Raw genomic sequence first — 20144 nt, 5'->3', positions numbered from 1 at the left:
AGGGGTAAGAAACATTAATTACTATAAACAATACGATAACCTTGCTCTCAAAACATCACCATCGACAAGTTTACCGACGTGACTTGAATCAACGGTCACGAAGAAGCACATCTTTTTATAATTGTCCGAAGCAATAACACCGAAAGACTGCCGAGCCAAACAAAGAGAAGAATAGTCAATTATTTCCTGCTGAAGGTAACACTACCAATGGTGCTACTATAGATATAACGGTGTGATGAAAACCTTTTAGTTTTTCGGTAGTTTATCTTCATTGATTCATTATAGTCAAAGGAAGTTATTCGGAAATTTTATAAAGACAAATGCCTCCGAAAGCAGACCCCATCATTTTATTCTAGTACCTCGTCAATCTTCACCTTCTGCTCCTCATTGTACCTATCGAACATGGTCTTTTCCGTAGGTATAGGTATCCCCGGGTGTACTGATTTCATGTGTTTCTGCATTCCATTGTACCAACTGTACGTAAAGTTACACACCGGACACGGATACGGTTTGGTTCGTGTGTGGGTGACCATATGCTTCTGAACCGTTTCTTTGGTAGTGAATGTTTTGTCGCACTGTTCGCACTGAGAAAAAGAAAATGCATGTTAAGAAAGATAGTTTGGAAAATTAACAATTTACTAAATCCCGACACAATAATATCCGGACGTGTACCTTAAATGGTCTTAGCTTTTCGTGCATGTTCCGAACGTGCTTATGCATGTTACTGGAAGTTCCAAATCCGACCTTGCAAAACGGGCAAGCATACGGTTTTGTACTCAAATGGGACCTTAAATGAATGACTAGAGAAGATTGCGTTGCAGTCCGATAGGAACAGTGATCGCACTTTATCGGTCTCTCTTCCGGTTTATGTACGTGACCATGTGCCTTTATCTGACTATATGTCCGAAAAGCCTTACCGCATACCTGAAAAACCGGTGCAAATCGTATTAACGGTAGACTAACCTTATAGTTCCTTTCGCCCATGTGTCGCCGTTTGAAGTGTTTGCTCAAATTACTCGAAGTCGAAAAACGACACTCGCAGATGTCGCACACGTACGGACGTGCCCCCGTGTGACTGCGCTGATGCAGATTCAGATCATTTTGATTGCGTGCTCGATACGAACATTGCTTGCACGGAAAATCGCGAACGTTTTGATGAACTTTCATGTGATAGGTGAGATTAGTGTTCTGTGCAAAACACTTCTTACAGATCTGGAGAACAAAAACGGGAGATATTTACAAAATAATCAAATAACCAGCGAACTACGGGCGAAAGGATTTACAATTGGACATACATACATTACAAACGTAAGGCCGCTCATTCGTGTGCGTTCGTCGATGCACCCTCAGGGTGGACGCCGATCGGAATTGCTTCGAGCATACAGGACACGAGTAGCGCTTCTCCAGGTCGTGTCTGGATTTGTGACTCTGCCATAGATCGAATGTTCTGAAAACAGCTCGACATTGCTCACATTGGAAAAAATCTTGCGGCATACTGGGAATAATTTTGTTTCGCGATTTTCTTCGCCCCAGTTTAGGTTGCTCTTCGGTTTTCGCTGGAACATCGTATATGCTGATTGAGAATCTGTAAATAAAAAGTTTATGATTACAAAGTTAAAGAAATCACGTGGAAAATACCCTTCGTGTGTGCTGGTATAAACAGCTTCTTCATGTCCCGTATTTTCGTAGGTCTCTGAGGATTCTTCGGTAATTTCCGTATTATTTGTATCAGATTCCTGTTTCAGAATAACTCGTTTGGGTTCTGGTTTTTCCTGAACGTCACTATTTCTGATGTCCACCCCTTCCTCTGTTAAGGCAACTTCAAACAGCTGAATTTGTTCATCAGGTACATCATGCATGACTACTTGCTCTTCAATAACTTCTAAAGATTCAATATGCTCTTCCGTGTCTTCCGTTAAGTGAACTTTTTCCATTATTGCACTTTCATCGTTTGCACCACTTTCATATTCCTCCATCAAGTTCCTCAACTCATCATCGGTTTGTTCAATCTGTATTTTGAGAAGATAAGCCACCTCCACCTTGCCAACGCATTCACCGCAAGTGTACTTTGGAAGTCTATCATCGATGCTCATCTCAGTTCCGAAACAGAAATTTATCTTATCCGACAAGGTCATGGTTCCTCCGCGAGCTTCAAACAAATATTGCTTTGGACTGCCCACTTTAAGCACTTTCAAGCACGTCCGACAATGATTGATAACCAGTTCGAACGCATCGATTCCCACCGCCGAATCAGTTGGTGTATCCTCTGGCAGCTCGTTTCTTTCGCGCAAAAAATCAATATACCTCTGTTGAAGTGCTGATAAACTTTCAGCGTCTTCCGTGTACCGTTGTCGAGTTTCCTGTGTCCACTGTTCAAAACTTCTTCGCCAATATACCTCGGGACGGGACGGAACTTTCAGTGCTCGCATCTCCACTGCAATCGTGGGCCACAGCGTATCGCTGTCGGTACCAACCACTTCCAAATGTTGCAGAATTAATGTAATCTGGGTGTGAGTCAAACGAGACTCGATGGCTGCCAAAAGACGCTTCAATTCGCTGTCCGGCGAACGACCAACAAGGGTGACTTGGTCCGATTGTGCTACTCGCTCCTTCCAGCATTCTATAGCTTTCAGTAATTCAGAGCTGGATAATTTAAGATCATTCCCAGCAAGGTCACCACGTACTAAGTTGAGAGTACGTGGAAATAAGGCAGGTTGCCGCAGGAAGTCAGGATTGATGCGGATGTACTTAAGAAGGATTTGTAACCGGGGTGGAGTGAATTCGGACTGAAAATTCGTTGGCTGCAAGGCAGTAAGAATGGAGGGATTAGTATTGACAAAAATTATTAGAGAACAAAATAACCTGCCTGTGTTTCTTCCGAGTCTAGACGTTCTACTTTTAAAACAGTACTCATTATTCCTTCTATACGCTAAGACAAATATTACGTATTACGAAAAATACAATTGGACGGATTCTATCAAACCGCCGTTATTTCACGAGCCAAAGCTTCTATTCCCATCAATATTAATTTTTTTCTGGTTCTTCGATGTTTACTTTTTGGGGGTTATCAAAATAATATTTTCCCAGATAGAGTGGCGGTGACATCTCATGCACACTTATTCAAAATAACTTAAAAATGAGTATTGTCCTTTTCCAAAGGGAGACGCCAGAGATGCAGCGATGCCAGATTTACAGACATGTCTGTATTTTACAGACTTTTGATAGTCTCCTACAGACGTAGCCAGCAATCTACAGACTTTTAAAAGAGTAAAAGTGTTTAGCAAAATTGCACTATAACAACTGTATTCGGATACAAGTGATTCCTTCACAACAGTATTCGAATTTCAATCTAATTTTGAAGTAATATTCTAGTGTAACTAGAGTTTACAAACCATCTACAGATTTTTACAGACATTTTAATTATTCTTCTACAGACATTTCACAAAAACATGTGGCATCCCTGCAGAGATGTCAGATTTGAAGATTTCTTGAGCGTTTTTTCAAAACGTCATATCTGCAATGAGTTACTCTCTGTTTACTTTCTCTTCTGTTAATAATTCGGTCACCTTAACATTTATCCCTCATCTCTTTGCATAATATGCTAGTTAAAACCACCGTCTTTTGATCTGTACTGTAAAATAAGTGAAAAGTGTTATAGTGACGCCGTAAAAATCGAAAGAGAAAGTAAACAAAGAGAGTAACTCATTGCAAATATGACGTTTTGAAAAAACGCTCAAGATTTGTCTTCATTTTGAAGAAGTTTGAAATGTTGTGAAGACGTATTTTTCATTTTGAAAACAAATTTGTTCGGATGTTTTAAGAGACATATCACAGCTAAATAATGATAATAAGAGTGTGCTTGCTGAATTCCTAGAATCGCCTGAAACACTCACACGAATAGGAACATCACGATTCAAGCGACGTAGTCCTGCTGTTTTAACATTGCGCCGAACAGTTGAATACCACAAGGCTAAAGCTGAAGAAAAAAGGAAAGTAAAGGAAGAGAAACAAAGAAAAAACCAACGAAACGTTGGAAAAACTGAGCTTAGAAAGAATAACAAGAAACCACCTCGTAAACAAAAGAATTAAAAATTAATATTTAGTACAAGAAGATTCCTGACGAACTTTGAACCTTGATTTATCATCCACTTGAGGATGTTACTGCTACAGATGAATTGTTACACGAAATATATTATTGTTAACTCTATTGCATAACATGTAATGCTGCTTTGTTAAGTCTGCAGTAACCTAATTGTACCGAAAGTTTTTCTATTTTTCAACATGATAGAACTAAAAAAATACTTCATGCAGTCAACCTTCCATATAAAGATCAATGTACCATTTTTGATTTGCTTATGTTCTTCTTTCATGCATTAAATATACTGCAAAGAGAACGAGTCAGTCTAGTAGAAAAAAACTTCACTGTTTCCAAAATATATTCAGTCACATTCAGTACAAAAACTAACGAAACTAAAATGACGAAACTGTATTTATGCACTGTTGGTGCATCAGTTTTTTTCGTTATTATTTCGAATGTGCATTTTTCAACAGCATTATTGTCCGTGCTGTTCCAAAGGAGACGCGACGATTATTTTTCGTCGCAGCAAGATTTGTAGCGCGATTCGGCGCACGATTTGTCGCCATGTCCCAGTTAAGCTCACTGACTTTTACTGTGAGCCGTGTTTACCAATACTGCCATTAAGCTGTGAAGCAATGTTGATAAACACGGCTCACAGTAAAAGTTAATTTATGTCGACTTGCTGGTCGACTTCGTCACCGTGCACAGTCTAATGAAACGAATATTTGCCAGTATGCACAGGTAGATGCGTAGAATGTGGGGGAGTTACAATCTCTGTTTACTTTTGTTAGTTACGTTGTTTTCAAAAATTATGCTTGAATTATCCAAACTTAATTCTAGCCAAACATGTCAAATGGCCCTAAGTGCAAATGACAGTTTCTCTTTGTTTACTTTCTCTTTCGCTGATAACGCAGCCATTTATACGTTTGTTCCTTAACTCTTAACATAACATGCTAGCCGAAATCAGAGTTATTCGATATATTCTGAAACAATATTGAAAAGTTTTACGATGACGCCGTAATAGTCGAAAGAGAACCCTAATAAAAATAAATTATACACGAACTTTAACCCATATAGTCTAACGATTCCACATACTCTTTGCAAATACAAATATGTATTTATTTATGTATTTGCTCTTTGGATGATTCTCTGAATAGGTCGTTAGGCTCTTGGATCATAAGATGTTTATTAGGGAAAGTACAGAGGTTCTCATTTGCACTTAGGACCATTTGACATGTTTGTCTAGAGATAATATAATATTAAAGCTAAGTTGAGTTGTTTGACATTACCGTGTAGACACTCATGAGTGGTTAAAATATTTTGCTTTCGATGACAGTAACTTTGACAGTAGCGAAGATGAGTAGTGAAATTTTCGTGATTGGCTCGATTGGCTAAGAAAAATGTTTGTATCTGAAATTCGTTATCTCTGTTAGTGAATAGATAAGCAAAATGTGTTGAAATGATTATCAAGCTTAGTGGCTTACATGGGTGATACAAAAAACGGCGTCCACGATGCAATGACTTCGAATAGCAGCAGCAGCAATTTAGCCGTGCTGAATTCTGCGAATTCTGTTCGACACTCCACTGTACTATCCACTTCCGACAGTCCATCATCAGCAACACTAGCAGCACCAACAACAGCCACTGTAGAGTTAAGTAACACCTCAAATCTTGGCGTCCTTCGCAGTATATCAAACACATCTAACATCACTGATAAGTCGGACGATAATCTCGACTCGTGCAGCAAGTCTAGCGACAGTGGTAACCTACTGGTCGCAGGTGAAGCTGTCTCTTGTAGTAGCAGCAGCAACAAGCAAGAAAAGGGTGAAAAAGTCAGAAATCAGAAGAATCTTACCGAGCGAGCTAAGAAAACTCCCTGGTATAATGCAATTTATCCTTCGTACAAATCACGTACCGAAGAATTTAAGAAGTTGTTTAAAGATGTGTCCGACGATGAGCGATTAATTGTGGACTATTCCAGTGCTATTCAGAAGGACATTTTGGTGCATGGGCGATTGTATGTTACGCAAAACTTCCTTTGCTTCCACGCTAATATAATCGTGTGGGAGACACGTCTCACCATCCGCTGGAAAGACGTAACATCGATCACCAAAGAGAAAACGGCAAGAGTTATTCCAAATGCCATCCTGGTATGTACTGACAATGAGAAACATTTTCTCACCTCATTTACCTCGCGCGATAAGACGTACTTGATGCTCTTTCGCGTGTGGCAAAATGCATTGATGGACAAACCTATCAATCCACAAGAACTGTGGCAGTGGGTACATACCTGTTATGGCGATCAGCTAGGTCTGACCAGTGACGACGAAGATTATATCGATCCGTACGATCAAAACTGTGAAAGTATTACTATTTCTAAACAATCCTCTGAAGAACTTCCCAAAGAACCCAACGATTTCTCGGACGAGTGCGCCGGCATTATGGTTGCCAAGGAAAGTAAATCAAAGAAAGCGACCCATCCGAAAGCAGGATTTAGTCCAGAGAGTAACTTGTCAACTCCATCAGAGTTGCTTCCGACAGACATGTCAGATTCGACGGAATCTGAAAAAGAAGAGGAATTTTTTGCCGGAGTCGAGTGTAATTCGCTGCACTCCGGGCGGCAACTGGTGCATACTATTCTTCCTATCAATGTTGATATTTTGTTCGAGCTTCTCTTCTCCAAGTCTAAATTTTTAACCGAATTTCATAATAGTCGCAAAACTACCGATATGATCCACGGTGAGTGGAAAGTCAATAAGGATGGTCTGAAGGAACGGGTGGTTTGTCTGACTATTGCCATAACTCAAACCATAGGCCCACGAAGTGCTCAGGTTACCGAAACCCAGGTCATGCGAGATTGTAGCAAACCTGGTCAACTGTACTCGATCGACGTAAATGCAGTCCAGGGAGGTATTCCGTACGCGGATAGTTTCTATGTAACGCAACACTACTGCATGTCTCGAACTAAAGATGATCATACAGTCCTTTCAGTGCACGCCCAGGTCCACTACAAGAAAAATATTTTCGGATTCGTTCGAGGATTTATCGAGAAGAATACCTGGGTTGGACTGGAGGATTTCTACAACGCACTGCTCCGCAGTCTGCAGAGCGAATACTGCATTCCACCTGCCAAAAGCAAAAGCCGGAGATCTCGAAAATCAACCTCTTCCCAACACATCAAAATCCTGGACGAACCAGCGTTGCTACGAAACAGTCCGCTTCCGACGTCGGTTACTACTAAGATAACAAAAACTAGACACTCCACGCCGCATACATTCTTTTCCTGGTTCGTTGTCATCCTACTGGTAATCCTGCTGTCCATCAACGTGGCTCTTTATATGAAACTGTGGAATCTGGAAGAGGAAAACGATACCCTGTTCCGGAACGACGACAACACGCTGGATAGGAAAACAATGCAGAATCCACCTATGACGCACGCTGACTGGCTAGCGTTACTACACGAACAGGAGGCCAAGCACGCTAAGGAAATGGTCAAGTGGCAACAGGTGCTGCACACGGTTACTGATCTACTGAAAAAAGTTGGCAGCATCTGTGAAAATATTCCCGAAAATGTTACCAGTCAGCAGAAGGTTATACACAAGGACGAATTGTAGAGTGCAAAAAGTTAATATTTGTTTAGATCCATTCGTATCTACATAATAGAAATAGAGAGTATACGAGCTTTCTTTACTTTGCTGGCCGAAATATCCCTATTATTAACGTTGCTTTGTCGATTGACCAATAGACCCTGTTTTTAAACGTTATGGTACGGTCGGGTGATTTTTATTTATGACTGCGTGCGCTGTCGAAAGTGATCACTCGTATAGGCATTACAGGTGTCTGGTTATCTAATCAGTCTTCTTAGTCATAATAAAGCAACATTTAGGTGCTTATATCTTATCGATTCCATTTAGATGGGTCTTTTGCAATGGGAACCAGCCATTTGGTATAATGGGCATTTGACATAATTTTGAAATAGTCATAATAAACACCTGTGTCGTCATGGTCACATTCGAACAGCAACAATTTTGCTGAAGGCTTTTTGACAATGAATATTTTACATCTTTTGGCATATTTTTAGGGAAAAAGCTAATTTGGCATACTATTGAACAGTGTTGAAATTAACCCTTAAATGTATACTGTTTCCGTTTGACAGCATACCAGATTCTGAACATCCACATAAATTGCCCATTAATGTATGGCAGTAAGAAAGCTAGCTGTGAGTCTAGAACTAGTGCGAGGACAATCCGAGTGGCAAACTCCAGATAGTGGGCTACTCGGTCTAGTCCGTGACGATGGACCTAGCCAACTTCTACAGAAAATTTCCCCGTAAACCGAGACAAGCAGCCAGGTGCCAGGTCGGTCTGACGAATTCGGTGGAGCAAGGCGTCCGGTTCGCTGGCTCCCCAACGCCCCATAACTCGTGCACTGTCGCGGTCTACTCGACTAGCCGTCGGTGGTGGATCTTGCCTACTTCGACAGAGAGTTTCCCAGCGGTAATTGCTTTCCGCTGAAATGCGGTCAAGATCCGCGTCACTACTTTGTTGAACGCGTTCCACGTGTTCACGTCGCTTGTCATTCTGTAGACGATATTATCCGGGTTGATGTTGGGCCCTCTCGATTAATGCATTTATCTTTGAACCTCAGACATTCGAAGACCGGTGTCTCCTCGATGTTCCCACAATGAAGATGCTTCCTAAAGCTACTGTGGCCCGACAGGAGCTGTGTCAGGTGAAAGTTCAGCTCTCTGTGCTTCCTATAGAACCACGTCGACAGGTTTGAGATGAGCCAGTAGATCCACCTTCCTTTCTCCTTATTGTCCCATTCCTGCTGCCACCTCGCCATCGAATCATCTTCCTCGCGTTTCGTTTGTTTCTCCGATTGTACCACTCGATATGCTCCGCCAGTGATACAGGAAATTCGTATCGCAGTATCGATGACGAAATACTAGCTAGCAGACGTCTCGTGCTGCTTCTCGGACTACCGACGTTTGACATGAACCTCACTATTTCGTTCGTTGCCTTTACCGAGTTTTCGCAGCTGTAGTCGATGTGGTTGTTGAAGCTAAACGGATCGTGGATTATCACTCCCAATTACTTCAGTGCACGCTTCGATGCAATCATGCGCTCTCCAACGTCGATCCACTGAACCGCTTTGCAGTTGCTGACCAACAAGTCCTCTATCTTGTGGTAAGCTATCTGCAGTTTGACCCCGTTCATCCAGCTCTCAATCGCGTCTATTGTCTCCGTCACCGAAATTGTCTCACCATCACCGTTAGTGACACGTCTTCCACGAAACCCACGATTTTTAATCTCCTGGGCAACCGCAATGTCAAGACCTCATCTTACATCCTGTTCCGGCCGAGAATGGAACCCTGAGGAACGCCCGCTGTGACTTGCATTGACTTTTACCTCTCATTCGCCTCGTACAGCAGCAATTTGCGCTGGAAGTAGCTGGTCAGGATCTGGCGTAGATAGTCAGGGACCCTCATTTTCTGCAGCACTGCGACTTCCCAGCTGGCGCATTCTTGCATTCAAATTTTTCACATTTATCCTGACCGCAGCGCAGCATCGATTCCATTGTCGTTTTTGTTCAGATGCCTTCACGGCGCTATCGAGCACTCTTCGAATTGCCTCCACCAAATTTGAACTGCGTCTTGGACAGTCCGCGCCCACCCTCCATGCATTTAGTCAGCCTGTTAAGGATGATTCATTCCAGGAGTTTTCCGAGTGCATCCAGCAGATATATAGGCCTATACGATGCCGGATCATCCTGTAGCTTCCCTGGCGTTGGTAACAACACCAGCTTCATCTTCCACATTTCGGGGAAGTTACCTTCATCTGAACACTTCTACGGCACCATTCTGAATTCTGTCCGGATATGCAAGGATCGCAGCTTTCAGCGCCACGTTTGGTATTCCATCCGCACCGGGAGGATTTCTTCGATTAGTCGCATCGAAGCTTCTTCGAACTCGTCATGAGTCACCTGCCGATCGTCCGTGCTTGCTCTTTCTTCTTCGCCGTACGATATCGATGGCCAGGTAGGCGGATCGTGCTTCGGGAAGAGACCCTCAATTATCTTCAGTTTACTTGGGCATCGACGAGCTTTTCATCTTCGCCATCACGAGACGGTACGCGTCCCCCGGCGGTGTGGCATCTACTTATCGGCACAGCTCCTGGTGGCAATCTGACTTGCGAAGTTTAATCTCCATAGCTTCCCGAAACGCTGCCTTGCGCTGCTCTGTATCTGACTCCGATACTTCCCGCTTTCTGGCTCTGAGGCAGGCAGCGTGTGTAAGTAGCGGTTTGCCCACTACTCGGGTTCATGTTTGCCCGGCGGAACCTTCTTTTCAGGGCAGCCTAGGTGCTCCTACCGGAATTTCGTATGTAAACACAAAAGGTAAACAAAAAAAAATAAAATAAATAAATTTTACTGTTTATTCCATCCAACTCTCTCCACTGCTGTTGCTGCTACTGCTGGGCGGAAAGGCGGATGGTTTCGTTCGACCGGCCGGGACAGCAATGGCTGAGTTCTCCAGATTTGAGTTGGCTACTCTGGCTGCGGTCCTTGACAATTAACTAGGGAGGTGAGCTTTGCTCTTTTGTTGGAACCTCTCTAGCGACGGGGTGAATAATCGCCGGGTCCACTCACTCCCCGTGAATGACCCAGGTAGACACCGCAGTGACCTACCTCAGGTGGATCCGCTGTCCAACCTGTTTCGCTCTCCTTGACGATTAGCCGTGGAGGAGAGCTAGGCTCGTTCGGCTGATCCTCCAATGCTGGAGCGGCTTGTTGTCTTCTGGGTCCTTTATGGTTAGCCGGGAAAGCGGGTGGCTCCTTAACGATTAGCTCCCTAATCGGCAACCCGGCACCAGACAACAGCTCTCGAACCACGAGCCGGCACTTTTGCGGGGAATTTCCGCACGCACGCGTTGTTTGGCGGGCTGGATTTTTCCAGTAATAAATCGTTCACCACCGAAAATCCGAAAATAAACCGACCTGAACTGCAACGTGGTCCGAAACTAACTGCCTCTCGCACGCTGTAAATAAACCGCCCGCCTTCCACCACTGCCGTCACTGACACCCACCGTTTCGCGAATTCAGCACAGTTTTCGACAGCAAGGGATAATTGTGGCCTATCTAATCCTATGTTACTTATTCACAAATGTCAAACAAAAATTACTACACATATCTGACGAACAAAACCGTTCACAAAGGCAAAAATGGACAAAATTTACAAGAACGTGAACGGTACCGAACAGCGGTGAGCATAATTTTATGTCAATAAATTCACTCTACGGAGCGTATACCCAAAAAATGGTATATTCCCACCTAGTGCTAAATTGTTACCCTGACGGGTTACACGTGTAGCGCATTGAGTGTTTTGCTCTACCTAGGATAGGATCCGCCAGCTCTGTCCCCTGTTTTTGAACCAATTCTGAACCAGCTCGTGATTGGACGAAAGTGACATAGGCAAACGTTCGGCTTGGATACTAAAAGTACTAAAGGGCTGCTTGGAAGTGTTGTCGTATTGTGATATAAAACGTAAAACGACGATTGTTTGCTGTGTTGTTTTTTTTTGTTTTCTAGAGATACCGCTTTCTTTCCATAACGTCCGTCTGTAATTATGAAGTGCAAGGCATTTTCTGGCAGACGAATTCAAACATATTATCCAGAACTGAAGTTCTACAGGTTTCCGAGAGATCCGGTAGCGCGGAGTGCGGATTAATGCGGAAATGTCTCTTTTCGAAGTCTAACCGAGTAACTGACTATTTAGCATAAGTATGAAAATATTTTCAACTTCATTGTCTTTGTTCCAGCGCCGAGTAAATTGGGAGTATTGTCTATCGCGAGATAATATAGCATTTCGTCGAGTTGTTGCTATATGGGATACACACGTGTGCGGTCGAAACAAAAACAAACGTCAAAATGTTTTCTCACTTGCACTGATGCAAACTAGATGGGCGCGTCAACGCACGGCCCGGTGGCGCATGGCTGAAAAGTCGCAATGTGGATTTAAGAAAAGATTCGCAATACTTTGGAGCAAACCGTGAGAAAGTTATCCCGGAAATCGCTTCTTGTTCTTCTTTTAGTATTATCGATACAGTTGAATTTTACAGTTTTCAACTGCATCAATCATCGGTGTAAATAGGAGCGTGTTATTTTCTACTGCTGTTTTCTCCGAAAAAATCACATGCAGTACTGGAACCTATACAAACTAAACAAAAATTAAGCCTTGCAAAAAAGTAGTTTTAGAATATTTAAACTAAATGCGAACAGAGAAGATTGATCTTGTGAATGAGGTTGCTCGACTCAGAAAGCAACTTACAAAAATGAAGAGCATCGAAATATTTTTCGTAATGGCCAACAACAAATATATATTATTTTGCTTTGCTGTATTCCGATGGAAAACCCGTAATGATCATTTAAATGCGGATATAAAGACTAAATCATTGATTTTTCCCGGAGCGTGAAATTGATACATAATATAGAATATTTTAATCAGAACAATTTAAGTTTTGGACACGACTGTAACAAAACAAATATTTTGGCAACATTGCTCGAGTGGGGGTATGTCGTTTTCAGCAGGGATTGGCAAAATATAAGAAGAAGCCAGCTGGCGGATCCTATCCTAGTGCTCTACCAGTAATTTGAGCGTCGTCTACTGCGTGGCTTCATTTTTTAGCGAAATTGCGGTGTCACAGGCCTTCACTATTCTTGTTAGAACAGCCGCTTCAACGTGCTCAGTCCTCACCACTCATCAGGTGGACGGTTGCGCTGCGCCTACTCCGTATGTGAGGGTTTCTTGTTCTAAATCTAAACTTGTACGTAGTCGCCTCTCGTGATCTCATGGTCATGTATGCAAGCAGAAAGGTCATGCTAAGGTTGACACTACCCTTAATGGGGAGTAGTATTCGGAGCCAGATGGGCGTAAAATCAGGAATCGTCCATCCGAATCTAGTACCACCAACTATCGATGACGAGTTTTGAACATATCCAAAAACCTGCCAAGATTTTAGCGAGACGGAGGCAGTCGTATTGTTAACCGACTTGCCATTTCATGTCCGTGTCATTCTACCTTACTCAGGGATTAGGACAGGACGCCTGTCAGCCCAAAGTCGCCGTCCCATTCGTGATCCATGTGATATCCGTTGACGTTCGCCATGATCAGTATGTCGTAATCAGGATGTGACTGGCGTTGATCTTGATGTGCCGGTTGGCACTCCCGTTGAGCTAGTTTAGCTACTGCTTTTCTGTTTCCGTGAGTCATTCAGCTCCTAAGCCTAATAACGATCCCCTCGGATAGTCCCCGTCAGTGAACTCACCCTGCTTCAACTGAGTTCCCCGACGGAGGAATTTCTCCCGACACCGATACGATACCCGTTTCCTTGAACCATTTAGCTCTCAGCTTTATCACAATCTACTCGGATAGTCCCCGGTGGTGAACTCACCGTACTTCGACTGAGAGTTCCCTGAAGCGTGAATTTCTCCCGACACTTATCTACTTTTTGAGCCATTTACTGCCGTTATAAGCATATTTGTCCCATGTTCTATGGGATTCCCTGTATACATGAGACAATTATGCGTAGAACGGCAGTTTAGCTCCCAGCTTTATCGAGATGTACTCGGATATTATCCGGCGGTGTAACAAGCATACACCGACTGAAAATTCCCTGGCGGAAGAATTCTCGACAAACATGTGATTACGGCCTAAAAGCCAGCTTTTAAAAATCAACTTTGAATGGAAATTCCAGACAACCCGTTACTAGTAGAATACAGTTCACAACAGTTTATGAAAGAGTAAACTTTTCTCTTTCCTGTACTACCAACATCTGTGATTGGCGTGTAACGGTTTGTCCGAAATTTCCATTCAAAGTGGATTTTGACAGTTGGCTTTTAGGCCGTAATCATATGTTTGTCGAGAATTTTTCTCGGTATCGAAATCTGTTTCGTGAGCCAATGAGAATCTACACTACTATGAATTTCGATGCTTGTTTTCATAAGCCGTTTAGCTCCCCAACAAATATACTGCCCATGATCGCATATTTGTCCCGTTTTCTATGGGATTTCCTATCTTTATAGGACTGATATGCCATCATGGGCAGTATAGCCCATAGTGAGGGAAAGGTGCATTCCTCACTATGGGCTACATTTGTTGCATTTTACTAATGTATATTAGCAAAAATATCTCGGCTTACTGAAAATTCGGCGAATGCACTGCTAATTTGGAAATGTAATTGCTTAATTTTCAGCATAGAGCACATTGATTCAATTTGAGTCTCAAGGTTTCCAGAATTTTGGACTGCTGAAACTTCTAGCTGATGAAAATTCGGAAAAAAATTGTTGAGTTTCAGCCAAAAAACTTTGGTATATTGTGTTTCCAGCTTTCTCAAAAATGAATCAAGGATGCTGTAACGAACGCGATCGTTACGATTTGTTTAATTTAATTTCAAGTAATTTTCTTTCGTCTCCGGTATAGACTCCCACAATAGCAAGCATATTTAATTTCAAATAGAACCATATGGAGATAAGATTACTTACCGCGCCAGCAGAATCAGGAATAAAAGTCATAAATGCATTTTTTAGTTTTCTCTATTCCTATTCCTGGAACATGAGCGGCATAGATTAGGACGAAAGGCTTTGTTTCTGTTTTAGGCAATTTTGAGGTGCTGTCTAGACGGCAGAAAGATAAGGAAATAAATAGCAATAGCACAGGTCTCCTAAATAAACTTTGTAATTACCGCGTCATACATAGATTTAGAAAGCTAGGGATTTTGTCTCTCTCTGTTACATGAACAAACCTTATTAGTTATTAAGAAAATTTGTATATAAATTTTATTTTTTTGAATAAAATAAACAGTCCAATTGTAACAATGGAACGTGCTAGTTGTGTTGTCCGAAATCCGGAGTAAGTGTTAAATCCGAAAAGTAGAAGCAGGTGTGTTGTATCTATCCGAAAGGCCGTAATATCACCATTAATTCAATAGGATCCATTCGTTCTCATCGGCAAACCTACGCCTTTTCCGAAGGAAATCCGATTTGAATTAATCTTATAACGACGTAGCCCGGCCAGCTACAGATGCATTCTTGAAACTTATTTTGTTATATTTCAAAATTGTCTTGATAAATCTGGACAAATTCCCTGAAATCTGGATCAGACAAACATAAATCTGTATGTATGGACGAGGCTCAAAAATCTGGAAGAATCCAGATAAATCTGGAAGGTTGGCACCCCGTAAAGGGATAAAAAAAGTCACAGAGCTCTAAAAATGGATATTTATTTTTGGTCAACCAACAAAAACTTATCGTAGTTACTTAGTGCTACCTTGCATCAATCCAGCGACAGCCGAATCGAGTTCTTCCGTCCCCTGATCATGCAGAGTACCTTCGACCTTATGCTTGAAATCTTTAGCTTGAGCAGTTAACCAGTCCAGATTTTTTGCCAACGGGTGATCCCTATGTTTCTTCGTTTTAAGATGTGTTACCAGAAACTTCTTCGTGGAAAACTCCTTACCACATATTGCACACCGAAACGTCTTGCCGAACGCATGCTCCAGGACGTGCGCATCGTAGCTTTCCTTGCATTTGAAAGTAGCTTCGCAAGTTTCGCAGCGGTATTGTTGCGCAAAATGTACCGTTCTCATATGCGGAAAGATAGTTTTTCCTTTGAACTTGGTGCCACATATTTTACACTGCGACCACCCTTCATCGGCGCCGTCCAGAAGTGTGTAGTGTTCTTTATAGCTTTGCGGAGGCTTATAGCTAGGATCACGCTTATGTTTGTTCTCATGAATTCGAAGCATTTGCTTGGCACTAAATCTGAAAAAACGAATTCCAAATTAACTCATGGAGTAACGTTACTTAACTCAAAGTACTAACTTTTTCGGACAAAACGAACAGGGCAACTGTTTCTCCGAATGTAAGTTCTCAATGTGAAGTTGAACTGCGTCGAGCGAATGCAAAATTTTATTGCAAATATGACACAGGAACTGTTTGGCTTGTCCGTGGCGTTTTTGAGTGTGCCGGCGAAGTTTACTCTTTTGAGTGAAAACTTTGCCGCACTGTTCACATGTCAGCGGTTTGGTGTGAACAACCTGGTGCCATTTCAAAGACAGTTTTGAAGGGCAAACTTTTCCACATTGCTCACAAGTGGACGGACAGGGAGCACTTTCTCCCAGATGATAATACTGCACATGCAGACCGATGTTACGTTTATCGGTGTACCGTCGATCGCAGTAATCGCATTTGTATGGATTCTCGTGCATACGTTTGTGTATATTTAATGTCGTAACACTTTCAATAACTATCGTTTCCATTACGCAGATGGTGCAAGTGTAAGGTAACTGATCAGAATGGGAATGCAAATGAGCAAGTAGAGCTTGCTTGGACTCCAAAGATTCGTTCTTACAGATGTAGCATTTAAAATCATTCAAACGAGGGCGATAAGGATGTTCCGAATCCCGGCGATGGCGCCGTGATTTTTGTGGGTGTATCCTGTTCTCAGGAATAGTCGATTTTGATTTTAGTATACACGACCCCTTTGGTAGAGTTTTCGGCGACACTGCCAGTACATTCGATCCATTTATTTCGTCACGTGGTGGCCACTCATCCTGGTCTTCCGTTTCCGAACCCGAATTTTGATTCTCAACATATTCCGTATCTAAGGCTGAATTGTGATTATCAAAACATTCCGCATCTGAAGCTGGGCTATAATTTTCGAGATATTCCGGTTCTTCTTCCTTGATATCAGGTTGATCGATGATCGGGTCATCCTGTCTAATGGAAAAGAAATATTTCTGGCTTCTGTCAACCATCAAAGAAACTTACTCTGTTTGACTTAGAATTTCTATTGACAGCATTGGTTTTATATCGTTATTGACAGTACTTCTCAACTGATTCCGAAGTAGCACATCATTGGCCCGGTAACCTTCCACTGTTTTGTGAATCCTGAGCACTTCTGTGCTGCATAATTTGCAAATGCTTTGCGGTAAACCGTCCTCGGAATTATACTGTGTGTAGAATATTATAAACTGTTTATAATTGAGAATATAGCAAACATAGAAGCTTCATCTTACCTCTAACCGCAGAGTATCGGTGAAAATTTGTTTCAACGGATATTTCTCGTCTTTCTCGAGAACGGCGATATCGTTCAACCGCTTCTTACTCTTGCAACAAAGACGGCATATATTTTGTATGTCTATTGCACTTTCCATAGTTATAGTAACGCAAAACAAAATAATTTGCTATCGTTTTGTTCACAACTCGAAAATAAAAACGAATTTTATTATTGGGAATTCTTCAAACTTGCAACAGGAAAGGCTAGGGAAACATGTCAAACGGTACTAAGTGCAAATGACAGCAGAGATGCCAGGTACTTTTTTCAAATGTCTGCAACAATAATTTTAAATGTCTGGGAAGAACAAAAAATGTCAGGAAAGCTAGTGTAACCAAAAGCCTTTATATTCAAAAATCTGCAAATATCTGCAACAAAACTAAAAAATCTGCAAATATCTGCAACCAAACTAGAAAATCTGCAAATATCTGCATCATCGAAAAAATCTGCAGCTTATATTAAAAGTCTGCGAATTTGCAGACTTGTCTGCAAACCTGGCATCTCTGAATGACAGCCTCTGTGCACGGAAAAATAAAACAACCCGCAGAATAAACAACCAAGTCCTTTTCAGCCGCCAGAAAATTTGTCTATGTGTTGAAATCGCCTTTAAATCGCATTCGCAAATTGCATTTGTTCCTAGGGGCATTTAGCACAGGCGAGTTGAGTTAAACGTCAAACTGTTTAAATCGCCTGTCCATGTTCGTCCGCATTTTTTTTGACCGGGATTCGACTCAGTCGAGGCCTTCCATGGAATAAGGTACTTTTGAGTTGTTTGAGGTATACGCAAAATTAGGTAGATTCAACTTAAATTTAGGCATATATAATTCAAGGTTTAGTATAAAAAACCTGTCAATGAGTTGTGGTTTTTGCCGTGATTAAAGGGAAACTACCTTCAACACGGTTTACCTAATTTTACCTTATTCCACGATGCCCCGAGATTGAGTCAAAAGAGCTCAACTTTTGGTAGTTTTTCGTATCTGTGTAGTCCGTGTGTACATTCCCACTGAGACGTCCAAAAATTGTTTCAAAATCGTTCAACACGGGTCCAACGATGGACATTTATCGAACGGTTATTTGGACGTTGTCCAAATTGGTCCAACGAACGTCCTTCATTGAACAATTTTGAAACCAACCGTTCTTAGAGGGTTGTCTTCAAACCCCCAACCACAGATAACAGACGTTTAGGCTAGAACAAAATTTCTTCAAAAACCTGTGTAAACTTTCAAATTGATAAACGTTGGAAATCCGTGTTTCACTACTTCCATCTGCGCAACTGTTTACTATACGTGTTTGACAGCTGCACTCTAACTGCATTGCATCGATCATTGCGCCATCTACAAACGTTTGCCAAACGTGTTTCAGACGTCTGATTTATTCGGAATCTCAGTAGCGGGTATTTACACCCGATTCAAATCGAGCCTAAACGTCTGTTATCTGTGCCCCAACTCATTCCGGAACCGGTTCGGATTTCTGAATGGAGTCAGTATGGTTTCCAATTCAAATGCAACCCGGTCAAGCCCTAGCCCGGTCAGCGTGGCAAGCAGAAAGTTAGCAAAAGTTGAGCAAAGCGAAATTGATGCTGGCAGAGTTTCTGCGAGCGTTTTGCGCGATTTGTGCGAGAATTATGGCAACGAATTCGATCAAATGCAACAACCGTTTCTGACAAAAAATTAACTTTTTCCATCAAATTTATTATAAAAACCGGGATACTGGCAGCGAGGGATTGCCCTTCCTATGATGATTCTCAGGGATAGACCGTTCCAACATCAAATTATGGTCTTGTCAAATTTTGGTCTTGTCAAGCTGCAAATGACGTGAAAACCCAAGATGATACCAGATAAGGTATAGGCATACGTAAAGCGAGAGTTTTGGTTTTACAATTGGCAACATCTATATTGCGTAAATACTGCTTTACTACCAGAAAAAAGAAGTTGTTAAAATCAAAATTAATTAAAACAATGTTTTGAATATAGAAACTAGTGCTTTCAGCCTTTTTGAGGTCCTCAAGGCGTTTGTCACCAATAATATTATTGTACACACATGCATGCACCTTATGCAGATTATCTTGAATCTGTTTTGCGCTTGTCAAATCTGCCACTCTTCTTATTCTTACCTGGACACGCTCTTCTTCCCTTTGGGGCAGACCCTCGGCAACAACCCAGTTAAACTCATTCCGGAACCGGTTCGGATTTCTGAATGAAGTAATTATGGATTCCAAATCAAATGCAACAACCGATTCCGACTCAGAATCGGTTGTTGCATTTGATTTGGAATCCATAATGACTCCATTCAGGATTCCGAATCAAATTCCGAATGGTTTGATCGGGAACCACCCTCTAAGAAACGGTTGGTTTCAAAATCGTCCAATGAAGGACGTTCGTTGGAACATTTTGGACAACGTCCAAATAACCGTTCAACAAACGTCCATCGTTGGACCCGTGTTGAACGATTTTGAAACAATTTTTTGGACGTCTCAGTGGGCACCCAGTTAAACTAGAGCACTCTAGTTAGAGTGCGGCCAAGACGCGTTTGACGTATCCAAACGAGCAGAAATCTGACGTATTTCTATTGTAAATACGTCAAATTTCATGTTCGTTTGGATACGTCATGGCCTCTTGGCCACACTCTAACTAGAGTGCTCTAAGTTAAACTCATTCCGGAACCGGTTCGGATTGCTGAATGGAGTCATTATGGATTCCAAATCAAATGCAACAACCGATTCCGACTCAGAATCGGTTGTTGCATTTGATTTGGAATACATACTGACTCCATTCAGGATTCCGAATCAAAATCCGAATGGTTTGACCGAGCAATTCGGACTCAATCGATTTCGGAATCGGTTGTTGTATTTGAGCTGGAATCTATACTGACTCCATTCAGGATTCCGAATGGTTTGACCCGAGGTGTATACAGGTGTACACATTTTTTTTTTTTTCTATGTGTGCATCAGCT

General features: G+C 41.9%; 3 protein-coding genes across 4 annotated transcripts; 1 reads left to right on the top strand and 2 right to left on the bottom strand.

Annotated features, from left to right (window-relative positions):
• Positions 1-343: 343 nt before the first annotated feature.
• LOC131680177 (zinc finger protein 180-like) lies at positions 344-3054 on the bottom strand. 2 transcript variants are annotated; one of them, XM_058960904.1, is made up of 5 exons: positions 2867-3054; positions 1639-2801; positions 1300-1585; positions 964-1212; positions 344-584 (listed from the first exon to the last, which is right to left on the bottom strand). In XM_058960904.1, exons 1-5 carry the CDS (start codon positions 2912-2914, stop codon positions 348-350), a joined length of 1983 nt encoding a protein of 660 aa, XP_058816887.1. In that variant the 5' UTR covers positions 2915-3054; the 3' UTR covers positions 344-347. The 2 variants fall into 2 exon arrangements, with proteins under 2 accessions (XP_058816887.1, XP_058816881.1); XM_058960898.1 differs by lacking the exon at positions 964-1212 and adding an exon at positions 673-924.
• A 2369-nt stretch (positions 3055-5423) lies between these two features.
• Positions 5424-7755, top strand: LOC131680169 (protein Aster-B). The gene has a single exon (XM_058960892.1). The coding sequence runs from the start codon at positions 5563-5565 to the stop codon at positions 7690-7692; it is 2130 nt and encodes a 709-aa protein (XP_058816875.1). The 5' UTR covers positions 5424-5562; the 3' UTR covers positions 7693-7755.
• A 7586-nt stretch (positions 7756-15341) lies between these two features.
• LOC131680159 (zinc finger protein draculin-like) lies at positions 15342-17402 on the bottom strand. Its single transcript, XM_058960884.1, has 4 exons — positions 17155-17402; positions 16907-17088; positions 15959-16855; positions 15342-15898 (listed from the first exon to the last, which is right to left on the bottom strand). The coding sequence occupies exons 1-4, from the start codon at positions 17290-17292 to the stop codon at positions 15391-15393; spliced, it is 1725 nt and encodes a 574-aa protein (XP_058816867.1). The 5' UTR covers positions 17293-17402; the 3' UTR covers positions 15342-15390.
• Between the last annotated feature and the right edge of the window lie 2742 nt (positions 17403-20144).

The sequence above is a fragment of the Topomyia yanbarensis genome, chromosome 1 (genome assembly GCF_030247195.1).
Source record: "Topomyia yanbarensis strain Yona2022 chromosome 1, ASM3024719v1, whole genome shotgun sequence".
NCBI classification, from domain to species: domain Eukaryota; kingdom Metazoa; phylum Arthropoda; class Insecta; order Diptera; family Culicidae; genus Topomyia; species Topomyia yanbarensis.
Note: the sequence above shows the minus strand (reverse complement) of the source record. Positions and strands in the feature narration are given on the sequence as shown.